Source organism: Grampus griseus (assembly GCF_964374135.1).
Source record: "Grampus griseus genome assembly, chromosome: 2".
NCBI lineage: Eukaryota > Metazoa > Chordata > Mammalia > Artiodactyla > Delphinidae > Grampus > Grampus griseus.
In genome coordinates, this window is record NC_139018.1 from 101,683,868 (window position 1) to 101,706,295 (window position 22,428).

General features: G+C 42.9%; 1 protein-coding gene across 1 annotated transcript in view; it reads left to right on the forward strand.

The window, feature by feature from the left end:
- AQP9 (aquaporin 9) overlaps positions 1-21,966 on the forward strand; it is a 34,867-nt gene extending 12,901 nt beyond the window's left edge. The window contains exons 2-6 of the mRNA XM_082648791.1: positions 6,807-6,933; positions 12,156-12,293; positions 13,689-13,807; positions 15,812-16,029; positions 20,971-21,966. Coding sequence (XP_082504917.1) covers positions 6,807-6,933; positions 12,156-12,293; positions 13,689-13,807; positions 15,812-16,029; positions 20,971-21,145 — 777 coding nt within the window. The 3' untranslated portion in view covers positions 21,146-21,966. The remainder of the gene's footprint in view (positions 1-6,806; positions 6,934-12,155; positions 12,294-13,688; positions 13,808-15,811; positions 16,030-20,970) is intronic.
- Positions 21,967-22,428: the final 462 nt, after the last annotated feature.

Consider the following 22,428-nt stretch of genomic DNA (forward strand, 5'->3'; position numbering starts at 1 on the left):
GGAACTTCCCAGCAGTCCCAAGTGGTGTGTCTTAGAAATTACACCGCCCACTTTTTACATCTTACCCTCAAATTAACTTCTTCTCTTGAAAAAGCATTTTACGCAGGATTTTTTCCTGCTTGTTTATAGATATTTTAATTTTTTTCGTAAGTATTGTTTGAGCACGGAATACAAAGAAGCATGAGAGCCCTGGTGAACATTACAGCCTTGGTGGGGTGCCACGAGGCAAGGTGAAATGAAATGACATTGTAAAGACATGGCACAATAAGCAGAAGAGAACTCTTGAGGGCTTCAGTTGCCAGAGAAAGCCCTAGGGGAAAGGTAGCATTTTAGCTCAGGGTTAAGAATAGATCGGTTTTGATTGGGAAACATGCAGAAAAGATATTCTGCTGGCAGGTATAGCATGAGCAGGTGTGCAGAGGTGGAAATGAGTGTCATGAGCTCAAAGGACTCAAAGTGACTGGCTGATGCAGAGACTTATGCTGAAGAACCCTGGGCAGAAAGTAGCTGGGGATTGTGAGGCAAGGCCCTGAGTACCAGGTTAAGGGGCAATTCGGTATGCTGGCAATTCCTGAGCAACGGGGGTGGGACAGTATGTATGTTGTGCTTCATCTGGCATGGTCACTGAGTGGGGAGACACTGGAAGTGGAGACCATGGTCAGGGGCCACAGAAGACGACTCCGAAGATTTGGGAATGATTGACTATGGGCAGCCAAGAGAGAGAAGAGGAAGGAATACCAAAAGATTCCAGAATGTATGGCCTGGGTGACTGGGAATGACTGGGGGTACCTCACTCACCAATCAATCTTTTATAGGAGTTCTGCCTTTCAAATGTCTTTCTTCCTTTTCCACTGAAATTCTTTCTTCCACTCCTGCCATGCAAGGAACCTGATAACAACGGTATTTACCCCCTTCTCTTTTCTAGTGTTGCTTTACTACCAAAAGCACTAAAATCTTGCCATCTATGCAACGACCTATCTTTCAAGAGTAATCACAAATACGCAAAACACCTTGAAGTTCTCGTCAGTTTCTCACTTCCCCTCTCGCCCCAAAATTTTGATCTCATGTTTGGAATGAAATAGTAGCTATTTCTAATATCTGTCATAGATGTGTTTTCGCCCCATTTTTATTGCCAGGCAGTGCATTAGTGGTTAAGTTCATGAGTCCCTTTGTTTCAATTTATTTACCCTGAATTGGGGCTTTCCTTTTGAGTTTATACCAAAGGCAATAATATCCTGCATCTATTATTGTCCTTCGTTGTTTAAATAGTGCCTTCATTAAGGTTATCCCATTTGAACCTTCACTGAACAATCCTATGAAACAAGTCTGGCAGGTATTATTTTTTAAGAAATGAGCAAGCTTAGGCTGAGAAGTAACATGTTCATTTACACAGACACCAAGTGTCATAACTGGAAATAACATGTAGGATCTGGTTATTTAATTACGTCCAGTATACTAGATGCTGTTAAAAGGCAAATAAGTTGATTACACAATTGTAAGCATCTTACAAAATTGGGAAAACCAGGCATTAATATGTGAACAGTTGAATTACATCCTGTGGTTAAGTGCTCCGCTAGACAGCAATACAAGCAAGGAGCAGAAGGTACATGATTAATTACCATGTCATAATGTGATGCACAAATAAGGGAGGACTGCCTACAAAACAGAAGACATTTGCAAACGATATATCTGATAAGGGGTTAATATCCCAAATATGCAAAGAACTCATATAACTCAACATCAAAGAAACAAATGTGTATAGGACCTGAACAGACATTTTTTCAAAGAAGACATACAGATGGTCAGCAGGCACATGAAGAGATGCTCAACAACACTAATCATCAAAGAAATGCAAATCAAAACCACAATGAGGTGTCACCACACACCTGTTAGAATGGCTATCATCAAAAAGACAACAAATAACAAGTGTTGGCAGGGATGTGGAGAAAAGGGAACTTTCATGCACTGTTGGTGGGAATGTAAATTGGTGCAGCCACTATAGAAAACAGGATGGAGGTTTCCCCCCAAATTAAAAATAAAACTACCACATGATCCAGCAATTCCATTCCTGGGTATTTATCCGAAGAAAATAGAAACACTAATTTGAAAAGTTATATGTATCCCTATGTTCACTGCAGCATTATTTACAATAGCCAAGATATGGAAGCAACCTAAGAGTCCATCAATAGAGCAATGGATAAAGAAGATGTGGTATGTATATACAATGGAATACTACTCAACCATAAAAAGAATGAAATCTTGCCATTTGTGACAATATGGATGGACCTCGAGGGTATTATGCTAGGTAAAATAAGTCAGAGAATCTAAAATCAAAATACATAAACAAATATAACAAGTAGAAACAGACTCACAGATATAGAGAACAAACAGGTGGTTGCCAAATGGGAGGGCGGTGGAGGGATGAGTGAAATAGGTGAGGGAAATTAAGAGGTACAAACTTCCAGTTACAAAATGAGTCACAGGGATGAAAAGTACAGCATGGGGAACACAGTAATACTGTAATAAGTTTGTATGGTGACAGATGGTAACTAGACTTGTGGTGATCATTTTGTAATGTATGAAAATAGTGAATCGTGTTTTAGGTCAATCATACTTTAATAAATAAATAAATATTTTTAAAGTTACTGGGGAGAAATAAGCCAAAATGTTTATAACGTCTGTTCATAGGTAAAGGCATTGTGATTGGGTTTTTTCTTTATATTTTTATATATTCCTCATATTCTCTATAAGGAGCCTACACAGGATTTTTGGTCTTAAATAATAAACATTTCTAAAAGCTTAAAAAAAATAAGGGAGGATTGTGTCCATTCCTGGGCTCCGTGCTTAAAAGGGGTGCTAACAACCTAGAGCTTATCCAGGTGACACTCACTGGGAATCTGAGGAGCCCTAGGGATCAAAGGCGAAGGGACAAACATCCAGCAGAAAAGAACTCAGGGAGGACCTTTTGCTCCCTCTACTTAATGGAGTGCCTGGTGTATAAAGCAGGCTTCTTCTCTGAGGTCCCAAGAGTAAGCCAGGAACTAATGAACAGAAGTTACGGGAAAAAAGGACTCCAACTTCATATAAGGAAGGACTCCCCAACCACTGGAACACCAAAAATATTTAGAACAAGCTACCTGATGTGGTAATGAGCTCCCTATTTCTAAAGGTAACCAACATGGGCCAAGTTAATGCCTATTAAAGATGTTGTAATTTGTGTGCTATTGAGTTCAGAACCAAAGCAGTGCTATGGCCGAGAGGTAGCATGATGCAGGGTTTAAGAACGCAGGCTCTGAAGGCTGTACAGTGCTCACCCTTGGAACTCAGCCAAGCCACACAGAGACCATTTGTAGATGTGTTGGCCAACCCACCAGCTGAGGCATCAGCTGACAGCTGACATCAACCACTAGACATGTGACTGTGTGAGCCTTCAGATAATTCCAGTCTTTCAAGTTTTGAACCACCACGTTTGATACCAAATGGAGCAGACGTAAGATGCTCTACCAAACCTTGCCCAAATGATAGATTCACAAGCAAAATAAATGTTACCATTTTAAACCACTAAGTTTGGGAGTAGTTAGTTTCGTAGCACTGAATAACCGGAACACAATGTTTATGTGATCTTCTGAAGTGCCATTGATCTTCAAGGCCACCTACAGGTACTGAGTCAAGTAGAAGGAGATATTATTTGCAGAAAGGGGCTCAGGTGTCTTGGGCTAATGAGAGAAGAGAAGGCTTGATGAAACTATTGGGAGAATATGAATGAGAAATGAACGAAGACTTCTGGGGGCACAGTGAAGACTAGATCCATGGCTTTGTAATACCCTCCCTCCCCTACATGGTTTTGTGATTTTTTTTACCTACCTGGAGAAGGTAGGTGCTGGATCCTGACAAGAAGGTGGAAGAGACCTTGACGGTCTGTTGATGGCATGCATATGGATGGTGGACTTGGGAAACACAACACCCAAGGAAACAGAATAAAACAGGATAGACTAGCATATTGTTGCCTGTTGGCATGTAAAGGAATCTTAGAGATTGTTTTCTAGATAAGGAAATCTAGATCAGGCACCTGGAGAACAACTAAGTATTAACTGTTCAGTACAGACAGTACAAGTGAATTTCAGAGAAAAGAGGTTAGGTTTAGTGAGAAGAATATGAAAGGGTGATGGGTCCAAAAAAAGATTTCTAGATAGGGAGACCTGAAAAATTGAGACAGGTTGGCTCTTTCTGTGTCTAAGAAGGGGGAAAGTATGGCAGTTCTTAAAGGTTAGAGCACAGAATCATGCTGGAAATTCTATCAGTAACACCATAAACAACAGTTCTCTCATTTTTTTAAGGAAAAAAATTACAGTGGGCACAGAGAAGAAGGAAACCAGAGTGGATGACCAATTCCCTAGCAATCAGACCATGATAACATTAGAATATCCCAGATCTGCTTCCCTGGTGCTGTGAATGCAGCTGGGATGAAGCAGGCAAGGAGAGATACTAGCAGGCAATTACCTGTCTTCCTCATTGATTTTCGGGCTGTATGAATGTATTTAAAAATTAAGAAGCAGTGATGTCAAGTTGGGCTGAAATCCTCTGAGTAACAATTTCTGACTAGGGTAACTTACCTTGTTCATTTCTCCATCTGCTCCTTTCTTGCAGTGCACAGCATCAGTTATCCTCTCTAGAAAAGAACAAAAAAGCAATTTCAACATCTAGGGTAGAAGAGGAGAGTATTAATCACAATGAAGTTTGACAGGACAGAAGCCTCCCCAGGTCCACTCAGGCCATTTAAAGCTTTTACGCCCCCTGTAGACTATCACAAGTGCATGAACATCAGACCATAAAAGAGGGAAGAAGCTTATGTGGAAAGTAGTAATAGCTCAGGACTGGCCAGTGTCTGGATGTGTCTCTTCTTACCCCCGGTTGTCTAAATCAGGTCATCTCAGCTGTCAGGAGTGTTTTTCTCCTTTTTTCAGAAGATGCTACCAAAATGCCAGTTAGCTTGGAAGTTGTGCCAGGTGCATTTAATTGGCTATAAATTAAAAAGAAAGACACAGTGTGGTTTTTGTGTTTTTTTTTACATCTTTATTAGAGTATAATTGCTTTACAATGGTGTGTTAGTTTCTGCTTTATAACAAAGTGAATCAGTTATACATATACATATGTTCCCATATCTCTTCCCTCTTGCGTCTCCCTCCCTCCCACCCTCCCTATCCCACCCCTCCACGCGGTCACAAAGCACCGAGCTGATCTCCCTGTGCTATGCAGCTGCTTCCCACTAGCTATCTACCTTACGTTTAGTAGTGTATATATGTCCATGCCTCTCTCTCGCTTTGTCACAGCTTACCCTTCCCCCTCCCCATATCCTCAAGTCCATTCTCTAGTAGGTATGTGTCTTTATTCCTGTCTTACCCCTAGGTTCTTCATGACATTTTTTTTCTTAAATTCCATATATATGTGTTAGCATACGGTATTCTGACAGTTATTATAACAGATAGGGATCCTAGAAAAAAATAATGTCAAGCCTAGGTGAAATTGGTAGGCTGTGAAACGAACCCAAGGGATTTTTTTCTTTTTGGAAAGGGAAAAGGGAACATGTTCCTGCTGCAACTTTATTTAGCTCTCAGTACAAGGTCTGGAGTCTGTGATTAACGTCAAAGACAGCCCTGTGCGTGTGATATGCAGCCCCTGTGCTCCCCTTGAGATGTCAAGTCCTACTTCTCCTTACTGTCTATCAGGTAGAGCTAAATCAATATATCTTAGAATCAGGGACTGGAGTGGATGTTAAAAGATCATCTAGGTAATTTCTCTGCCTTCAGGGAGGAGTAAACCAAAATCGTTCTATATGTATTAAATATCCATTGTTTCTAAATTGTATTTCTCTGAAGGACTCCACAATGGGTCCCAAGGGAGCTATTTAGAATTAATTCATCACTATCAGGAAATGACTTATGTGCAACTTCTCATATTTCAGGTTCAGACTTCCTTTCTCATTCTTTTGTGAAGGGACACAAGAGCTGGTTATTACCTTCCTGATAAGAAGTCTTCACATTCTTAATCTCTTGTTCCTTAAATACGTTTGTTTCTGAAACCTTTCTTCATATGCCCTTAAATAATATCCATTACTTGATGCTGAGCCCTCCCTCCAGTTGGTTGCTCTTCTTTAGTTATAAAACCCAAAACAGAACCTGTATTCTACAAAAAGTTGTGGCTACTTGACATCTAAGAGCAATGATCTAATGATCCTGCAGCCCAGAACTTATTCCTCCAGGACCACACTGGCTCTTTCAACCACAGAGTGACAAAGGCTGATGGTGATTCGTTGTCCTGTTGTTTTCCTACCAAACTTGTATGTGACTGTTTCATCTTTTCCAATAACCCTCCCTCACCAAATGTTCCTTTCTTCCCCCCTTACTTCTTCCTGCCCTTCCTTCCTTCCTTCCTTCCTTCCTTCCTTCTTTCCTTCCTTCCTTTTGAGGTATAATTGACATACACCATTATATTAGTTTCAGTTTTACAACATAATGATTTGATATTTATATATATTATGAAATGATTACCAAATCACTTGGTTTATAAATTCATACAACATTTTAACACTGTGCAGTCTTAACAAAACTCATCCATAAGCCAGATGCAGCCTTGGGACCATCATTTTGCTACCTGTGCACAGCTGGAAGATTATCATTTGATTTGCACGAGGCCTATGGCAGTCCAAGCCATGAGTGTGCTTGAAAAATGCTTCTTGTTACTCTGACTTTCCATTGTCTTTGACAGTGGCCATCTTCACTTACTTGTTGAGTTCCCTTTCATTCCAGGTCCTTGGATGTGGCTGTGTTGCCCAAGCTGTCCTCAGCCGAGGACGTCATGGAGGAATCATCACTATCAATATTGGACTTTCAATGGCAATAGTAATGGCCATTTATGTTGCTGGAGGTGTCTCTGGTAAGTAATAGAAATAATAATAATAACAGCTACTATTAACTCAACCATTCCAATGTACTAGTGCAGTTCTGGGTACTCTACAGACCTTAATTTTTTTAGATCTCAACAGTCCTGCAAGAATATGTATTTGATTCTATTTTTATAGATGACAAAATTTAAATGGCCAGCAAATGCTAAGTGAGTGGCACAAAGGCAACACTTAGCAAAAGACAGAGATGAGGGTTGGAATTCAGAACTGACTGATTCCTAAATCTGGTTACGGAATAGTATTCTTCATCGATCAATAGAGTCTTTTACTAGCTCTTCCCCATGCTTGGAAACTACTTCCCAGATATGCTGTGAATAGCCCAGTGAATATCACTCCAACAGAGGCAATTCCCTGGACCTTTATCCACAGCAATCAGGGAGAGCCTAGGTCATTTGCAAAATAGCTAGTGTGTTCATGGAGCTGCAGGGCTAGTCAGAAGGTCTTGGTCCAATTCTGTTCTGAGTGGTAGGCTAATTAGAAGCCATTCTCAAGGTTCTGAGGAGCAAAATGAAATGATATTTAATACAGCCTGGGACCTTAGGAAGGAACTGTGGAAATGATCCACTTCCCAAAGGCTTGCAGAATCCTCAGCAGCCTTGTCTGGGGGCTCAGAGAACTAAGGCAAGACTGTTGGTGATAACAGAAGAAGGGACCCCCTGCATGCTGGGCACTGTACTGGGTGCTGTACATACTTTATCTCCTCTCACTTCTATAGCAGCACTCTGAGGCTGGTATTATTGTCCATTCTACAGAGAAAACTGGAGCTCCAAGGGATTGAGTAAATTGCCAGAAGTCCCACAGCTGGCAAAGAGACAGATCAAAGATTTGACCCAGGTCTATACGACAGCAAAGCACAGGTCCCCATTATTATACAACATTTCCAGCGGTCTACTATGGGAAGGACAGTACAGGCAGGGCCTATGGGCAGTACGGTGCAGCTGGAGGATCCTGCAGTTGAGCTGGCTGGACTGGTGACAAGTGCTGCCACTGGAGCGCTAAAGAATGATTGCCCAGACCCCCACGGAGCATCCACGGGCTGGGCACTTGGAAGAGTCATTTGCTAGCTGTCAGCCTTTCCATATCACAGGCCGACTCAGATCCTGGGGCAGACCAGGTTACAGATTCCCATACATGTAGTTTGTTTGGCCCGAGCAGTGTTTCTGTTCAAACTCTTGCCGAGCCTTTGCTGTGATCCCAGCACTGTACTACCTACCTAAGACACAAGAATAACCAGGGGAACACCAATGAATGTGCCAAGGCTTAATTACAGTTGCAGGCCTTGACACCAGACACACAACACACTCCTGGCTTCAAATAAGCATGCAGGATGCTCCACTGCCTCCCCTCACGCTCCCAACTACATTCACACAGGTGTTGTTTCCACAAACCATGCAATATAAATGTAGGCATGTTTTCAGCGATTTTTTTAAGGTGGAGATGTGGTTTTGCAGTATTTCACCTGCATAACACCCTGAATTAAACTTCATCAAATATTTACTTAGGATAAATTGGTCCCAGACCCTACCAATGTAGCTAACACCCTTTACCACCAGCACTGTCAATGTCTGCTTGCATCCACTGATATATCTGGAGTCACGATAGGAGGAGAAGGGACAGGGACCAGCAGGAAGGGGGAAGAGGGAGTAAAGGATGGTGTGGAGTCTTCCCATCCGGCCTTTAGACTGGGATTAAGCCCCTGCGCTCAGAGTAAGGGCCAGAACTGATGGGACTGTTTTCACTAGAGGCTGCTTCTGGGTGAGGCTTGGGAGCTGTCCACATTGTTTATGAGAGACTGTGAGATCTCAAAATGCAAGGAGAGCAGTTTCTGAGCCTGGTTGATATAAGGTAGCACTGAGTTGGAAAAGGAGCTTATCTCCCCATCTCTGTTTGGAAATGATATTCAAGCTCCCTGAGAACTGGGGGGGAACGTGCACAGACAACACACTGGCCCACTGATGACATCAGTGCAGAGTCAGTATTGGCTTCAGCAGCCCAGGAACAGGAGAGGAAGACTACATAGGGGAGGTGACTTTCTCACAGTGGCTGCAGCTAACATTGCTGGTTTGTGGGCATATGTGAGGCCCTCTTTGGGAATTCCAAAACTAACCAATGTATATTAGGCATAAACATAAATGGGATCCCACTTTGTGGTCCAGACTGGTAAGGTCAGCTGACATCTGGTTGTGGAACATAAAGCATTACTTTACTGCATGGCAGTTACCACACCCTGCTCCCTTGTGAACTTGCCAGTAGTCTGGCAATCCAATCTGGCCAATCAGAACTCATAATGCCCTAATTATGCACCATCCCCCACAAAGCGTTTACACTGCCAGCTTGTACCTAGACTATGGCGGTTGTTTTTGATGTAGTTTTTTTATAAGCAATAAAAATTCACTGAAAAATCAAAATAGCTTTGCTTAATGACAAATAAAATGTTAAGATGATCTCTATCACAGATCATCTGTGGGTGGTGGGCAGGAGACTCATCTAGGACAGAACCTTGAAAGAGCTCACCTTGCTCATGTAAGACTTTCATCTCAGGCCTCGGGGAATCCAGCTATCCCCCTGGGCTCTTTATGTGAATAATCTGATCGTCACAACCACCTTGGCAGGGCCAAGATGTGAGTGTGGCCTTCTCTGACTCTTGCACTCATGTTCTTTCCACTACACTGCTCTGCTTTGTCCTTCGGGTAAGCCAAGTGATCACGCATCTCTGCAAGGAGAAACTCTCCTCGTTGCTTTGCAAAGCACCCTCCTGGGCACACCCTCTCTGACTCCCAAACAACTTTCCCTCTGTAGATCTTTGTAGTCTGAGCTATCTGAATAAAGACCTCTGACTATTTCTTCAACTTTCATATCTTTTTTTTTCTTCAATTTTTAAAATTGAAGTAGAGTTGATTTACAATGTTGTGCCAGTCTCTGCTGCACAGCAAAGTGACTCAGTTATACACATAGAGACATTCTTTTTTTATATTCTTTTCCGTTATGGTTTATCTCAGGAGATTGGATATAGCTCCCCATGCTATACATTAGGACTTGCTGTTCATCCATTCTGAATGTAATAGTTGGCATCTACCAGCCCCAAACTCCCAGTCCATCCCTCTCCCTCCCCACTTCCCCCTTGGCAACCACCAGTCTGTTCTCTATGTCTATGAGTCTGTTTCTGCTTTGTAGATAGGTTCATTTGTGCCATATTTTAGATTCCACATACATCAACTTTCATATCTTGAAAACCTACTAAGTGCCTTGCAGCATGTCAAGGTCAAGGTGAACAATAGTTCCTGCCTCAGGGTGCTTTTGAGGGGCTAAAAGCATAAACCTACCTACAGCAAGTCTTATTTTGAAAGAGGAGCTTGCTAAACAGTAACTGTCCCATTGGTGGACTCACCTGAGGGAAGACATTTTTGATTGGAGGTGATTTCTTACGTCCCCTTGTCCTTTCACAATGGGTTCCTCCAGGCTGGCTGGGTGGCGGCTACCCTCCAACCAGCTCTGGGAGAAGAGGAACAGGGCTGGCTCCAGGAACTTTCCACTGCCCTGGGTGCTCCCCTCTTCTAACCCCTGTTTCCAGCTTCCCTAGGAAGCTATACTCCTGCCAGTCTCCAAAATTATGACTCTCTTAGATTTAAAAGTAAAACAAAACAGGTGATATGTGTGTAAGGCTTCAGGAAGTCACCTGTGCTTTGATATATTGGCATTTTCTTGTTCATATTAGCCCCAGAGTGGCAGAGGCAGGTGAAGAAAGGACCCTCACGGTGTAGTCAGCAGTCAGAACCCCTCCCCACTGCAAGCCCACTTTGGCTTAGAGACTCAGGAAAAGCATAGCTTTCTTCACGGACTGGGGAGAGGAGGGAAGGCTTCCCAAAACAAGCTCACCAATAGGTTCTGTGGGGAGTCAAATGGCAAAGTGTCATCACCATCATCATCATCATCACTCCTTTGTTTACAACTATTTCCACAACCCAGAGGTCCACATTTCAGCGTGGTCACATTGACAGTTACTCTAATTCCCCCCTCCACACTAAATGTCATTGGCACTCTTCATATGAGTGTCCTTCATCCCTAGGAATCAAGCCCATATGCTCAAAGATGACCTTTGAAAATTTTTTCCCTGCTTTCTAAGGCAGAGAAACCTTTATAAACTTGGTGAAGAAGGTCTAGAAAAGAACATAGGCCCAAGAGTTCAAATAAACCTGAATTTGAATCCTAGACCTACCACTTATTAGCCATGTGACCTTAAAATTTTACTTTACTTCTGTGCCTCAGTTTCCTCAGCAGTTAACTGGACTAGTACCCACCTCACCGGGTTCTTAGGAGGATCAAGTGCATGTAATACAACTATGACAGCATCTGGCAAGTGTTCAATATGCATTGTTGTTACTGTTGTTACTAGCAAAGCCAGCCGGGGATATCAGTAACCTACCCCAGAGCAAGCCCCTCTACCTGACCTTGCAACTGGGTTAGAATCAAAGAGGCTGATTTCTCTAGTCAGAGTTTAGGCTGGAGTGGAGGAGGAAGTGTTGCTCCATTTGTGTGTGTGAGATATACATCGTTTATGCAGAGAAACTACAGAAAATCCACTCAGACACTGTGACTACCTCAAAATAAACTGAGCCCCTTACCTCAGTGAGAGGCACAGCCCACAAAGGAAGGGCCATTTCCCCTTAAAGAGATATCTCTTTTGAGTCCTAAGATTGTTTCTACATCCTCTGGACATGGACTTAGAAATGACTGGACATAGATTTAAATCTTACAAGTATAAGTATATTGACTAACAAATATACTGAAGTTAACTGTTTATATCAATCTCTTTGGGGTTATTGCTTTATAGTTAGGCAAAACCCAGTAGATAGATGATACAGAGAGATGAGAGAGAGAGCGAGAAAATGAGCCACTTGAGTACAAGTTTCTTTATATATTTGACTTTCTTTTGAGAAAGCTAAACTTCCTAAACAGTGTCTAATGAGGCCATGAGGATTATTAGTCCTCTCTTCCTCTCCACTCAAACACACACACACACATACACACAGACAGACAGACACACACACACACACACACACCTCTGTCTCCTCACATACAGTTCCTCACACCTAGAAGACTGAATTCTGCCTGCAGTCCCTAGATAAGGTTTCCTTCACAATAATTCTCCCTGGCCTGCCCTCTGACTTTCCTAATCACCTTATCTTCCTTGCAGGTGGCCACATCAACCCAGCTGTGACTTTTGCAATGTGTCTTTTTGGACGGACGAAGTGGTTCAAATTCCCCTTTTATGTGGGGGCCCAGCTCTTGGGAGCCTTTTTAGGGGCTGCAACCCTCTTTGGCATTTATTATGGTGAGTAGGACCCCTGAGTCCAGAGATTAGGGAGAACTGGCTATAAGTTGAAAGTCTGAATTACTTGGTAGGAAGAGGTGAGATGAGGTAAGAACAGAAAACGTTCTCCACTTGACACGCAGTTCTAAGAGTCCTAAGTTCTAAATAATGGGGCCAACATTATCATCAGGGCACGTTCAGGAAGCCTCTTAGTGAAAATGGTCACAACTTAAATGGAGGGCAGAACTTAAAGGAAGTATATTTTTAGACCCAACCAGCACTACACTGTGAACAATGCCAAAGTAAGCAATAGGCCACTGGCTTCTCCATGGCTTTCTCTGATTTGGCTGGGAAGGGGGTCGTTGACTTGTGGCAAGGAGAATGATGAGTAAGTACTTAAAGAAGGAATCTGGGACAAAGTCTTTGAAGGAAGAAGCATAGCAGAGAAATGGGCTGGGTGGGGAACCTCTTCTCCCTTCCATCCAGTAGCCAGGGCTTCCATTCTGCAACAGTCCTGGGGGAACCACAGTACTGACGATCAAAGACCCAGACTTTAGTTCCATGTGAACTATGTATGTAGCTGTGTGACTTCAGTAAGTCATCTGACCTTATTGGTCTCAGTTTCCTCCTCTGGAAAATAAAGGAATTGAACTAGTAGGTGACTTCTTAGGCCCTTCAAACTAAAAAATCTTGGGGTTCCATAAAATCAAGTGTTAAAGTAGTTCCTACTCTCTAACCCAAGGTAAGTCTTAATACTTTATGACTCTCAAACTGAAGCCCTTAGGAACTAGAATTTATGAGCCAAGCCTGAGAGGTACATTGTGGAAAGGGACCTCTTCCCACAGAGTATCCTAAGAATTAGAGTGTAAGAAGACTAAAGAATTACTCAAGACCAGACCAGAAACCTAGAGCACCAGCTGCTGTGGCCAGAGAGGCCCGGGGGTGGTGCTGGCTATGTCGGGGACTGCTGTGTTCCTTGTTCTAAGGGCATCTTCACTGTACCTTGATGCCCTCAAATTCTGGACCGCTATTAGGGGTTACTGAGAACCCTCTGGGAATCATGAGCTCTGCATAGAGCAAGTCCAAGCTTCACTTTCACTTTTAGTCAATCTTGAAAATTCCAAGAATTCCCCTCAAAGAAAAATGGTTCCCAAGACCCACTGGATAAGGATTTGGCTCAAACGTGGAGTGAACCATCAAGGGCAGCCGGGGCTTTCTCTCTCTGACCCGCTATCCTGGGAGTTCTCTGGGTATCTCTAAAGCTACCATACTGTGAAGTGAAAAGAGGCAAATGATATGGATCTTCCTAGCTGAACCTGAGGGTTCGCCTGTACTTGTTCAGCACAAGACCTGGCATAGGCCTACGTCCCCCCCTGCCCAGAGGATGCTAACATGCCAGAGCTCTGTCTTCCATAGATGCATTTCTGTCTTTTGCTGGTGGAAAACTGCTCGTCGTGGGAGAAAACGCAACAGCACACATTTTCGCAACATACCCAGCTCCGTATCTGTCTCTGGTGAATGCATTTGCAGACCAAGTAAGTGTACATTCAACAAAGACCTAACTTTCGTGAAAAGACATAATCTAATAAGGGGGATGCATAGGAACATTACAGGCCTATCAGAAAAGAAAGGCTATGTTTCCAAAGTTAGAGATCCCTACGCATAACCCAAGCTTTGTTGACAAATTTCTGCCCTTGCCAAAGTGGATACCACTACGGGTTTCCTGCCTCCTCTTTAATACATACACTTCTTCCACATCAGTCAAGCTTCAGAGAAAAGTGCATGACTGGACATTTCAACCCCTGTAGGGGCAAATGGGGTTTGTTCCACCTAACTGTCTCTTTTGTGCACATGATCTAAACGTAGAGGCCTCAAGAAAAGACACTGTAATCTCAGTTCAAGGACTGTGAAGTGTAGTAGTTGAGCTTAGAGTATCCCAGGTCTTCTGTGTCTCCCCACGTGCATAGGTTTATCCAGACTCTCTAGGCAGCTAGAAGTGTCTCTGCCTTAATGACATTTAAACAAGCTGCATCCAAGCATCTGTCGTGTAGCCAACAGCACAACTATTCTGGTCTAAAATCACTTGTCTGGTTCTCGTCCTGATTCTTCTGCTTATGAGCTGTGTGCCCTTGGGCAAGTTTCTTAACCTCCTTCTATCTACATTTCCTCATCTGTAAACTGTGAATAAATAGGATTTATCTCACCGATTGGTGTGAAGTTCTAATGAGAAAAAGCATACGAAGTACCTGGCACATAATAAGTGTCTGGTAAATAGAAGCTATGATTTAGCTGTTAAAGTAAAATAATTGTTTGGAAATTTTAGAAACTAGAGAGTGGGGAAAACACCCACCGTACCACACCACTTCAGAATACCTGCTCTCATTGTTTGTATAATCTCTTACAACTTGTTTTTATGTTGTTTTCAAGTATAAAATATAATGCACATATTTTTCTTAATATCATAAGCATTTAAAAATGTTACCAGATAGCTCTTATATTTGTTTTTTTGTTTTGTTTTTTTTTTGCGGTACGCGGGCCTCTCACTGTTGTGGCCTCTCCCGCTGCGGAGCACAGGCTCCGGACGCACAGGCTCAGCGGCCATGGCTCACGGGCCCAGCCGCTCTGCGGCATGTGGGATCTTCCCGGACCGGGGCATGAACCCATGTCCCCTGCATCGGCAGGCGGACTCTCAACCACTGCACCACCAGGGAAGCCCTTGTATTTGTTTTTGATGGCTGTATAATAGACTATAGAATGGGCACTTCATAATATAGTTAGCCCTTTCCCTATTGATGGGGACTCCAGTTTTTCAATACTATAAATGATGTTTAACTATTTATTTACATATTTGCTTTATGATGTTTCCATATTTTAGATTATTTCCATGATGTGGTTCTCAAAATATCCAACTGGGCCAAATTCAGTACATAATCTTACGGATTATTTTTAATGCAGGTTGCTAAATTACTGATAAATTGCCTTTCAAAAGTGTAGTATGTGCTTAGTTTAATTAGGAAAGCCTGAGAGAAGTGGTATCAGTTCCCTAACACTTGGTATTGTTTGCACTTTTTTTCATTGTGAATCAGTTTTTCCCTCGTTTCTTAAATCTATTTTTCTTTTATGAATATTTTTCTTTCCATTTCCTTTGCCCATTCATCTATTGATGTCTCACATTGCTTTTCTCACCACTTTGAATGAGCCCCTTTGTTCATTTTTCCAGCCTGTAGCTTGCTCTCCATTTAGTTGGTAGTAGCTCAGCAGGATAGTGTAGTAAAGATAACAGTCTCTAGAGCTGAACTCTCTGGATCCACACCTGCTTGTCACTGACTGTGTCACCTTGGGCAGGTAACTAATCTGTAAAGGAGAATGATATCAGCACCCATGTCTAGGATTGCTGCGATAAGGGTCTGGCACAGAGTGCTCAACCAGCATACGTTACTTATTACTAGGTTTGTTTTTAATGAGAGTGGGTGAATTTTGAGGTGGGCAAGGGGGAAGAATATAAGCTAAATCCCTTGTATATTTTCTCCCTTCCCCAGGTAGTGGCCACCATGTTTCTCCTCATTGTCATCTTTGCCATTTTTGACTCAAGAAACTTGGGAGTCCCCAAAGGCCTACAGCCCATTGTCATTGGCTTCCTGATTGTTGTCATTTCTTCCTCTCTGGGAATGAACAGTGGCTGTGCCATGAACCCAGCTCGAGACCTGAGTCCCAGACTTTTCACTGCCTTGGCAGGTTGGGGGTTTGAGGTCTTCACGTAAGTAACAACGGTCAGGGAGGAGGGAGGAAGATTCACACTGTGCCTCAATGGGGAGGGCTGTGCTTTGACCTGGAGATCCAAGAGAGTGCAGATGGGAGGGTGAGGTTAAGCGCATCCTCATCATAAGTGTGGAACGTATCACTGGTGATTTATGATACGGGGTGTGTGTGTGTGTGTGTGTGTAGGAAAGAGAGAGAGAGAGAGAAGGGGGAGGGAGACAAAGAGATAGACACAGAGACATAATAAGAGACAGAGAGGGACAGAGAGACAGAGAAAGATAGAGAGGCTCTAGATAGTTTCAAAGAGATAGGTTTGTCATATATAATAATGATTTCTCAACTGGTATATGGCTTTATGTGACTATTTTGGATGTAGAACTTGTCTACGTATTCACTTTGTGACAAAGGGGTAGAATTTCTATCTTCTGATACTACTATAGGGCTCTTTCTAGGAGACCATGCTAGCTTCGCTTCATTCATTCATTCAACAGATCTACCTTAATCACCACTTATGCTGTGGTCACTGTGCTAGGCAAGGAAATTTCAAAATCAGATAAGACACTGGCCTTGAGCAATGTAACAAGTGCTCTGGTAACCCCTGAAACAAAGTGCTAAGGGAACACAGATGAGGGAGTGGCTACCTCTACCCGGGGAAGCTGGGGGAGGCACCACAGAAGAAGTGAGCGCTGAGCTTATTCTTTTTTTCTTTTTCTTTGGCCATGCCATGTGGCTTGCGGGGTCTTAGTTCCCCAATCAGAGATCAAACCCTTGCTCTCGGCAGTGAGAGCGCGGAGTCCTAATCACTGGTCCTTGAATTCTTGAAGCATAAGAAATTCCTAGCGGAACAGGCATCAAAGAGAGCCTGTGCACAGGAAGTGGCAAGACCCCGTGCCTTACACCTCAGAATGTGCTGATGAAACATGCCAACTGCTGGTACCAAGCTCCCAGGACAAACTTTTCCCGTTAATTCCTTCCCACCGTCCCCCCCTAAAGTCATGGTGGCCAGTCCCCAACCACTCATCACATCTCTCTCTGGGAAAGGCACCCACCTTTGTTCCCCAGGAAACAGGGCTCTAACATGGAGAAAGAGAAGCAGGGAAAACATGTGTGAGCAAATTTTACTTTAATGTCTGCTGTGGGAACAAAACACTTGAGTGTCCCTAATGCTGACCTATATATAGCTGTACACAAGTGATGAATTCATTTAAGAGTTTGGGTTGCCTTCACCATCATGAAACACAAGCTACTGAAATCACTGACACCATTCTGATAACCACCACAGACAGCATTAGAGCTGCTATAGCGTAAGCATCATGAGGACAGAGACCTTGACCATGTTTTCACTGCTGTGTCTGCTGTGACTAGGATGTGGTCTGGCACATAGAAAGCCTCAATAAAAGCTATTGAATAAAAGTATGGATAAATGCTATGTGACACACATGTCCTAGGAGATGAGGGATAAAAAAGAATCAAGAAACATTCCCTATCTTTAAGAAACGAACAATGCAGTGAATTTATAGAGCAGTGGTTCTCAGCCAGAGGTGATATTGCCCTCAGGGACATTTGGCAATGCCTGGAGACACTTTGGGTTGTCACAGCTGGGGAGGGTGGGGGCAGATGTTGTCACCAGCATCTAGTGGGTAGAGGCCAGTAGAGGGATACTGCTAAGCATCTTACAGTATCCAGGACAGATCGCCACAACTAAGAATTATTCAGCCAAATACGCTAAGAGTGCCACAGTTGAGGAGCTCTCTTCCAGAATGATCATACTAGAACGTGAAAAGGTTGAACAAAATGCCAACTAGGAAGATCATTTGTATTCTTCCCATGTACTGTCAAAAGCATACGTTAAAGATCTCCTTATTTCCAAAGCCCAGAATTGGCCCACGAGTTTCCTTTAATCCCAATTTCCTGAGGTTCACTCCAGGAGACCACTGCCCCTACCATCAAGACACCTCTGTGAGCTTCACACAGACCCCGAGAACAAAGGTGCTCCACAGTGATGTGACCTCTGTTTGAGCCCTGCTTGGTGATTCACCCAAAGTTCTAAGAGTGATGGTGGTTCTAAAGAGGTAGAGATCTTGCCTCTTTTCTTTGCTTTGTTGAGTATATGGCAGGAGACCATGTCTGTGGGAGAATGCTGAAATCACCTAATGCCAAACTCTGAGCACCATGTCCCTTGTTAGCATCAGGGTCTTTTCCCCTCATTCATGCATTCATTCATCCATGCAGCTACCTGATTTCTTATTCAAGGCCCTGTGCTAAAGATGCCCCTCACCGTTGTTGCCCTTCACTGCTTTATTTACATTCTATTTCAGAGTAGTGAGCATAGGCTCTTACACAGGTTGGAGCTGTCAAGTGCCATTAAAGAGATTTGACTAATTAACTCCAAGAGTTGAGAGAAGGTTTGTAGCTCCCAATTTGAGAATTATGGGGGTGGAAGTAGGGGCATTTTGTAGTATTTGGACATGCTTAAACAGCAGACAGAGAGGATATTTCAGGCAGAGAGGATTCTGTATCCCAAGACAGAATGTTAAAATAACACATGATCTAGTTTAGTTGGAAGGGTGCATGAAGAAGCTTGGAAGGGCAATTGTTTCAGACCATTAGAGGACCTAGATTCCCAGAATGAGACTTTGGGGTTTTTGCTGCTCCCTCTTCTGTAGGTTATAGGAAGCAACAAAAGATTTAGGGCAGAAGTTTGACACGTTTAGAACTTCAATTTAGCAAAATTGATCCGACATTATTATATAGAACAGATTAAAGATGAGTAGAGGGGGCAGAAACCAGTTAGGAAATAGCTAGACTAACTGATAATCCTCAACCAAAAAGTTCCCAAGGAAACCGCTGAGGGATAACAGGACTCCAAAGTGTCCCTAAAGTGCCCCATCCTTTCAGGGTTCTACATCCAAGCTAAGCATCTCAGGGGACTTTCTAGTTTGGATCCACACCCAAGGTCTCAGATAAAACCGAGACTGCCTTGGATCCTCACTTGCCCCTGTATGGCACGGAGTGAGGATGACAGCGGGAGTGGGGCTCCAGCAGGTCTGACAAGGGCAAGACAGACCCTGGCTGACTCTTGCTTTTCCCTTAAGTATTAGGATGTAAGCGAGTGGTCTTCACTAATTCACTTTAAAGTGTTGATAACTTAGTGGATGAAGGATCTCAGGGGTATTGTTAATTTTTAAAATAGTTTAACCAAAGGAATGAATCCCTCATGATGGTACCGTAAGCAATTAACACAGACATATTTCTGGCATCCCCCAAATCACAGTGTGCAAATAACCTTGTTTACCTGTGAGGCCAGGCAGGGAACCGTATCAGAGCTCCTCCATTTAAGCCTTGTGACCCTGGTGCAACACATCCAGCTCAAGAGGGTCCAGCCAGTGAAAGGAGGACATGTGTGCTGGCAGATATCTTGGACCCTAATCTGTTAAATGACAGTAAGAGATGTGCCACAAACCAGTGATGGAAGAAAGGAAGTGATGGACCAAATAAGGTGGCTTAAACTTGCTTCATGTGCTTACCTGAAGAGAAGGCTCCTAGCTCTTTAAAGCTCAGGTGCCTCTCAAAGAAAATTCCACCTGGATTTGGAGGCATGGGAAAGGGCACTGTGAGAACAGCTGAATGCAGTGACCTCGTTCCAGTGCAGTAAGAGTGACATCTGCTGGCCACTGTGCTTAATGACGGTGCTCTTCCCCGGAGCCTGCGTTTATGCTCTAAGACTTATTATCTTATTGTGAGCCTGCATTGATGATCTAAGATTCAGGATCTAAGAGAGTGCTTGGATGATGCAGGTGGAAGGGACCACTGTTCAAATGGAAGAATGAAGCTCAGAGATGAGGAGACTTTGCCCAAAGACCATCTGGACCCTCCTGAGATTAGAACTAAATCTCATGAATTCTAGGACAGGCCCACCTGTTTTGTGCTTATTTCCTTTATTACCCTTTCTAATAAAAAACTGATACAAAAAAAAGGTCCCATGGAAATATGTATAGTTGTTAGGAATAAAACTAAAAATAGCAGCCATGAATCCTTCCCCCAAATAGAACATTGTGAAATTCCCATGCGTAGTTGTGTTCCTCTTGTTTCCTCTGCCTCCTCTGCATTACTCTGAATTTTTTGTTCATAATTATCCTGCTTTTAAAAAGTTTTATCTCAAACGTACATATCCTTAAACAACAAATTGTATAGTTTTACTTGCTTCTGACCACTCATGGTCCTTTCTACGGAATTATTTAAGTGGATTTTCTATCTCCAAAAGAGATGGTGACAATTCGCAAAGGCACCTGCTTTCTCTCAGAACTATACCTCCAATACAATGTGCTGACATTGAGGATTTCTGGAGGGGAGAGGGAAACATGGTAGAAAGTCCTTATCAGAGAGTAAGTTTAAGTAAGCTGTGACCTCAAAATATAAGTACTGAATTCAATATATTTAGTAGGTAATTCATATCTCTACCTTTGATTTTTTTTAATTCACTTATTGGCAAATGTTTCCTGATTGTTTATTTTGTAAGTGCCCTCATATACCAATCATGTCCAGGAATCTCTCCACATCTCCCAACCATTCGCAATCCCCAGGACTCATTATTTCAGGATGAGGGGAAGGCAACTCCCGAATAATCAACCTGAACTTTACCTAAATGCCCTCAATTGTAGCCATGGGTTCGGGGACTATATTTTCTGAAAGGAAAATAAATGGGACATTTCTCTCACAAGTACTAATAGGACAATGGAATAGATCATCTGAAATCAGGTATACTGCAAAATCTAGGATGATGGTTGCCAAGCTACAGTGTGTGCCCTTATACTTAGCTCTTGCTCATTTAAAAGGGAGTCATGAGCATGAGAAATGACTAGCTGGTTAGTGAATAACTAGCAGTAATACCAGGAAGAAGGCCAAGTGGTGTATCACTAATTTCTTTGTTTGATTTCAGAGCTGGAAATAACTTCTGGTGGATTCCTGTAGTGGGCCCTTTTGTTGGTGCTATGGCTGGAGGCCTCATCTATGTTCTTGTCATTGAAATCCACCACCCGGATCCTAACCCAGACTGCGAGGAAGAACAGCCAGAGGACAAACCAGAGAAACATGAACTTAATGTGCTAATGTAACAGCATGCTCAGCTCCTGGTTTACAATTGGCTACCTACTGGGCTTTACACTTCACAAAGCACTTTCACACATATCATCTAATTTAATCCTTATAGTCACTGTCTGGGGTAAATATCATGCTGCTCATCTTTCAAATAAGAAAACAAAATCTCAGGGAAGTTGAGTTGCCTAAGGTCACATGGAAAGTTGAACATCACTGAATGCACCCTATACCTTTCAGAAGATTAGTAATTGGATGAAAACCTTGGCCAGCCCCTCCTGGCCGGCCAGAAGTGGGACTGGCAGCTGCCAGAACATGTACACCTTCTGGGCATCATTCTTTTGGATCCTAAGTTACGAAGACCGCCACTGTCTGGTTTTATTCCCACTGTTATTGAAGCACTAACAAAGGAAAGAGGTAGCCATTAGATCATACTTTTCATCTGCTGAAGAACATTATCAGAGGCCTCCCTTCCTATGCCACGCTTAGTCTTGCTAAGTCTTGATCTTCCTTCCCTGCCAATTCTAACACTGTACATTCCAGGAATTTCCTCTTGGTCAGGCTCCTCCCTGTCACTTTGGTCAAAAAAGTCTGTGAGTTACAAGCACCAGAGAAACTGCTCTACATCGAGTGATGCACCTGCAGTCAAACTGTTATAAAGCTCAGAATTCCCAGAGTTATCCAGTTTCTCAACTGCTTTGTGATGATAACAAAACAAAAAGCACATGTGAATGTCTCCAGGGGCCTATAATAGACTGTAATAGATTGATATATGGATTTTTTTATTTCTCTGAAACTACTTGGCATTTCCTATTTGAAATAAATTTGGGGTGAGGTTTTATTTTGGAGTTTTAATAAGTATTAAGATTGCTAAGTACACTTAGTTCAGAGGTTGTCTGTCCTGTCTACAAATTGAGATCTCTGGGGAGCTTTTTAAAAAATGCTAATGCTCAGTTGGTCATTCGTAAACATCTCAGGTGATTCTAATGTGCAGCCAGTGTTGAGAACACTGACGTGGTTAAAGTACATGGGTATCCTTAAGAACCATGTCTAGTGGTGACCGGGTAATTCCTGGTAGGATTCTCAGTTTGGGGATCCTCAGGGATTAGAGAGCAGTGGTTCTCAGTAGGGGACAGTTTGCTCCTTCACAGTCCTACCTACTACCTCTGCAAGGGGACGTCTGGCTATGTCTGGGGACATTTTTGGTTGTCACAACTGGGGTAGGAGCATTTCTAGCATCTAGTGGGTAGAAGTCAGAGATGCTGCTAACCATCCTACCATGCACAGGACAGCTCTCCCCTGC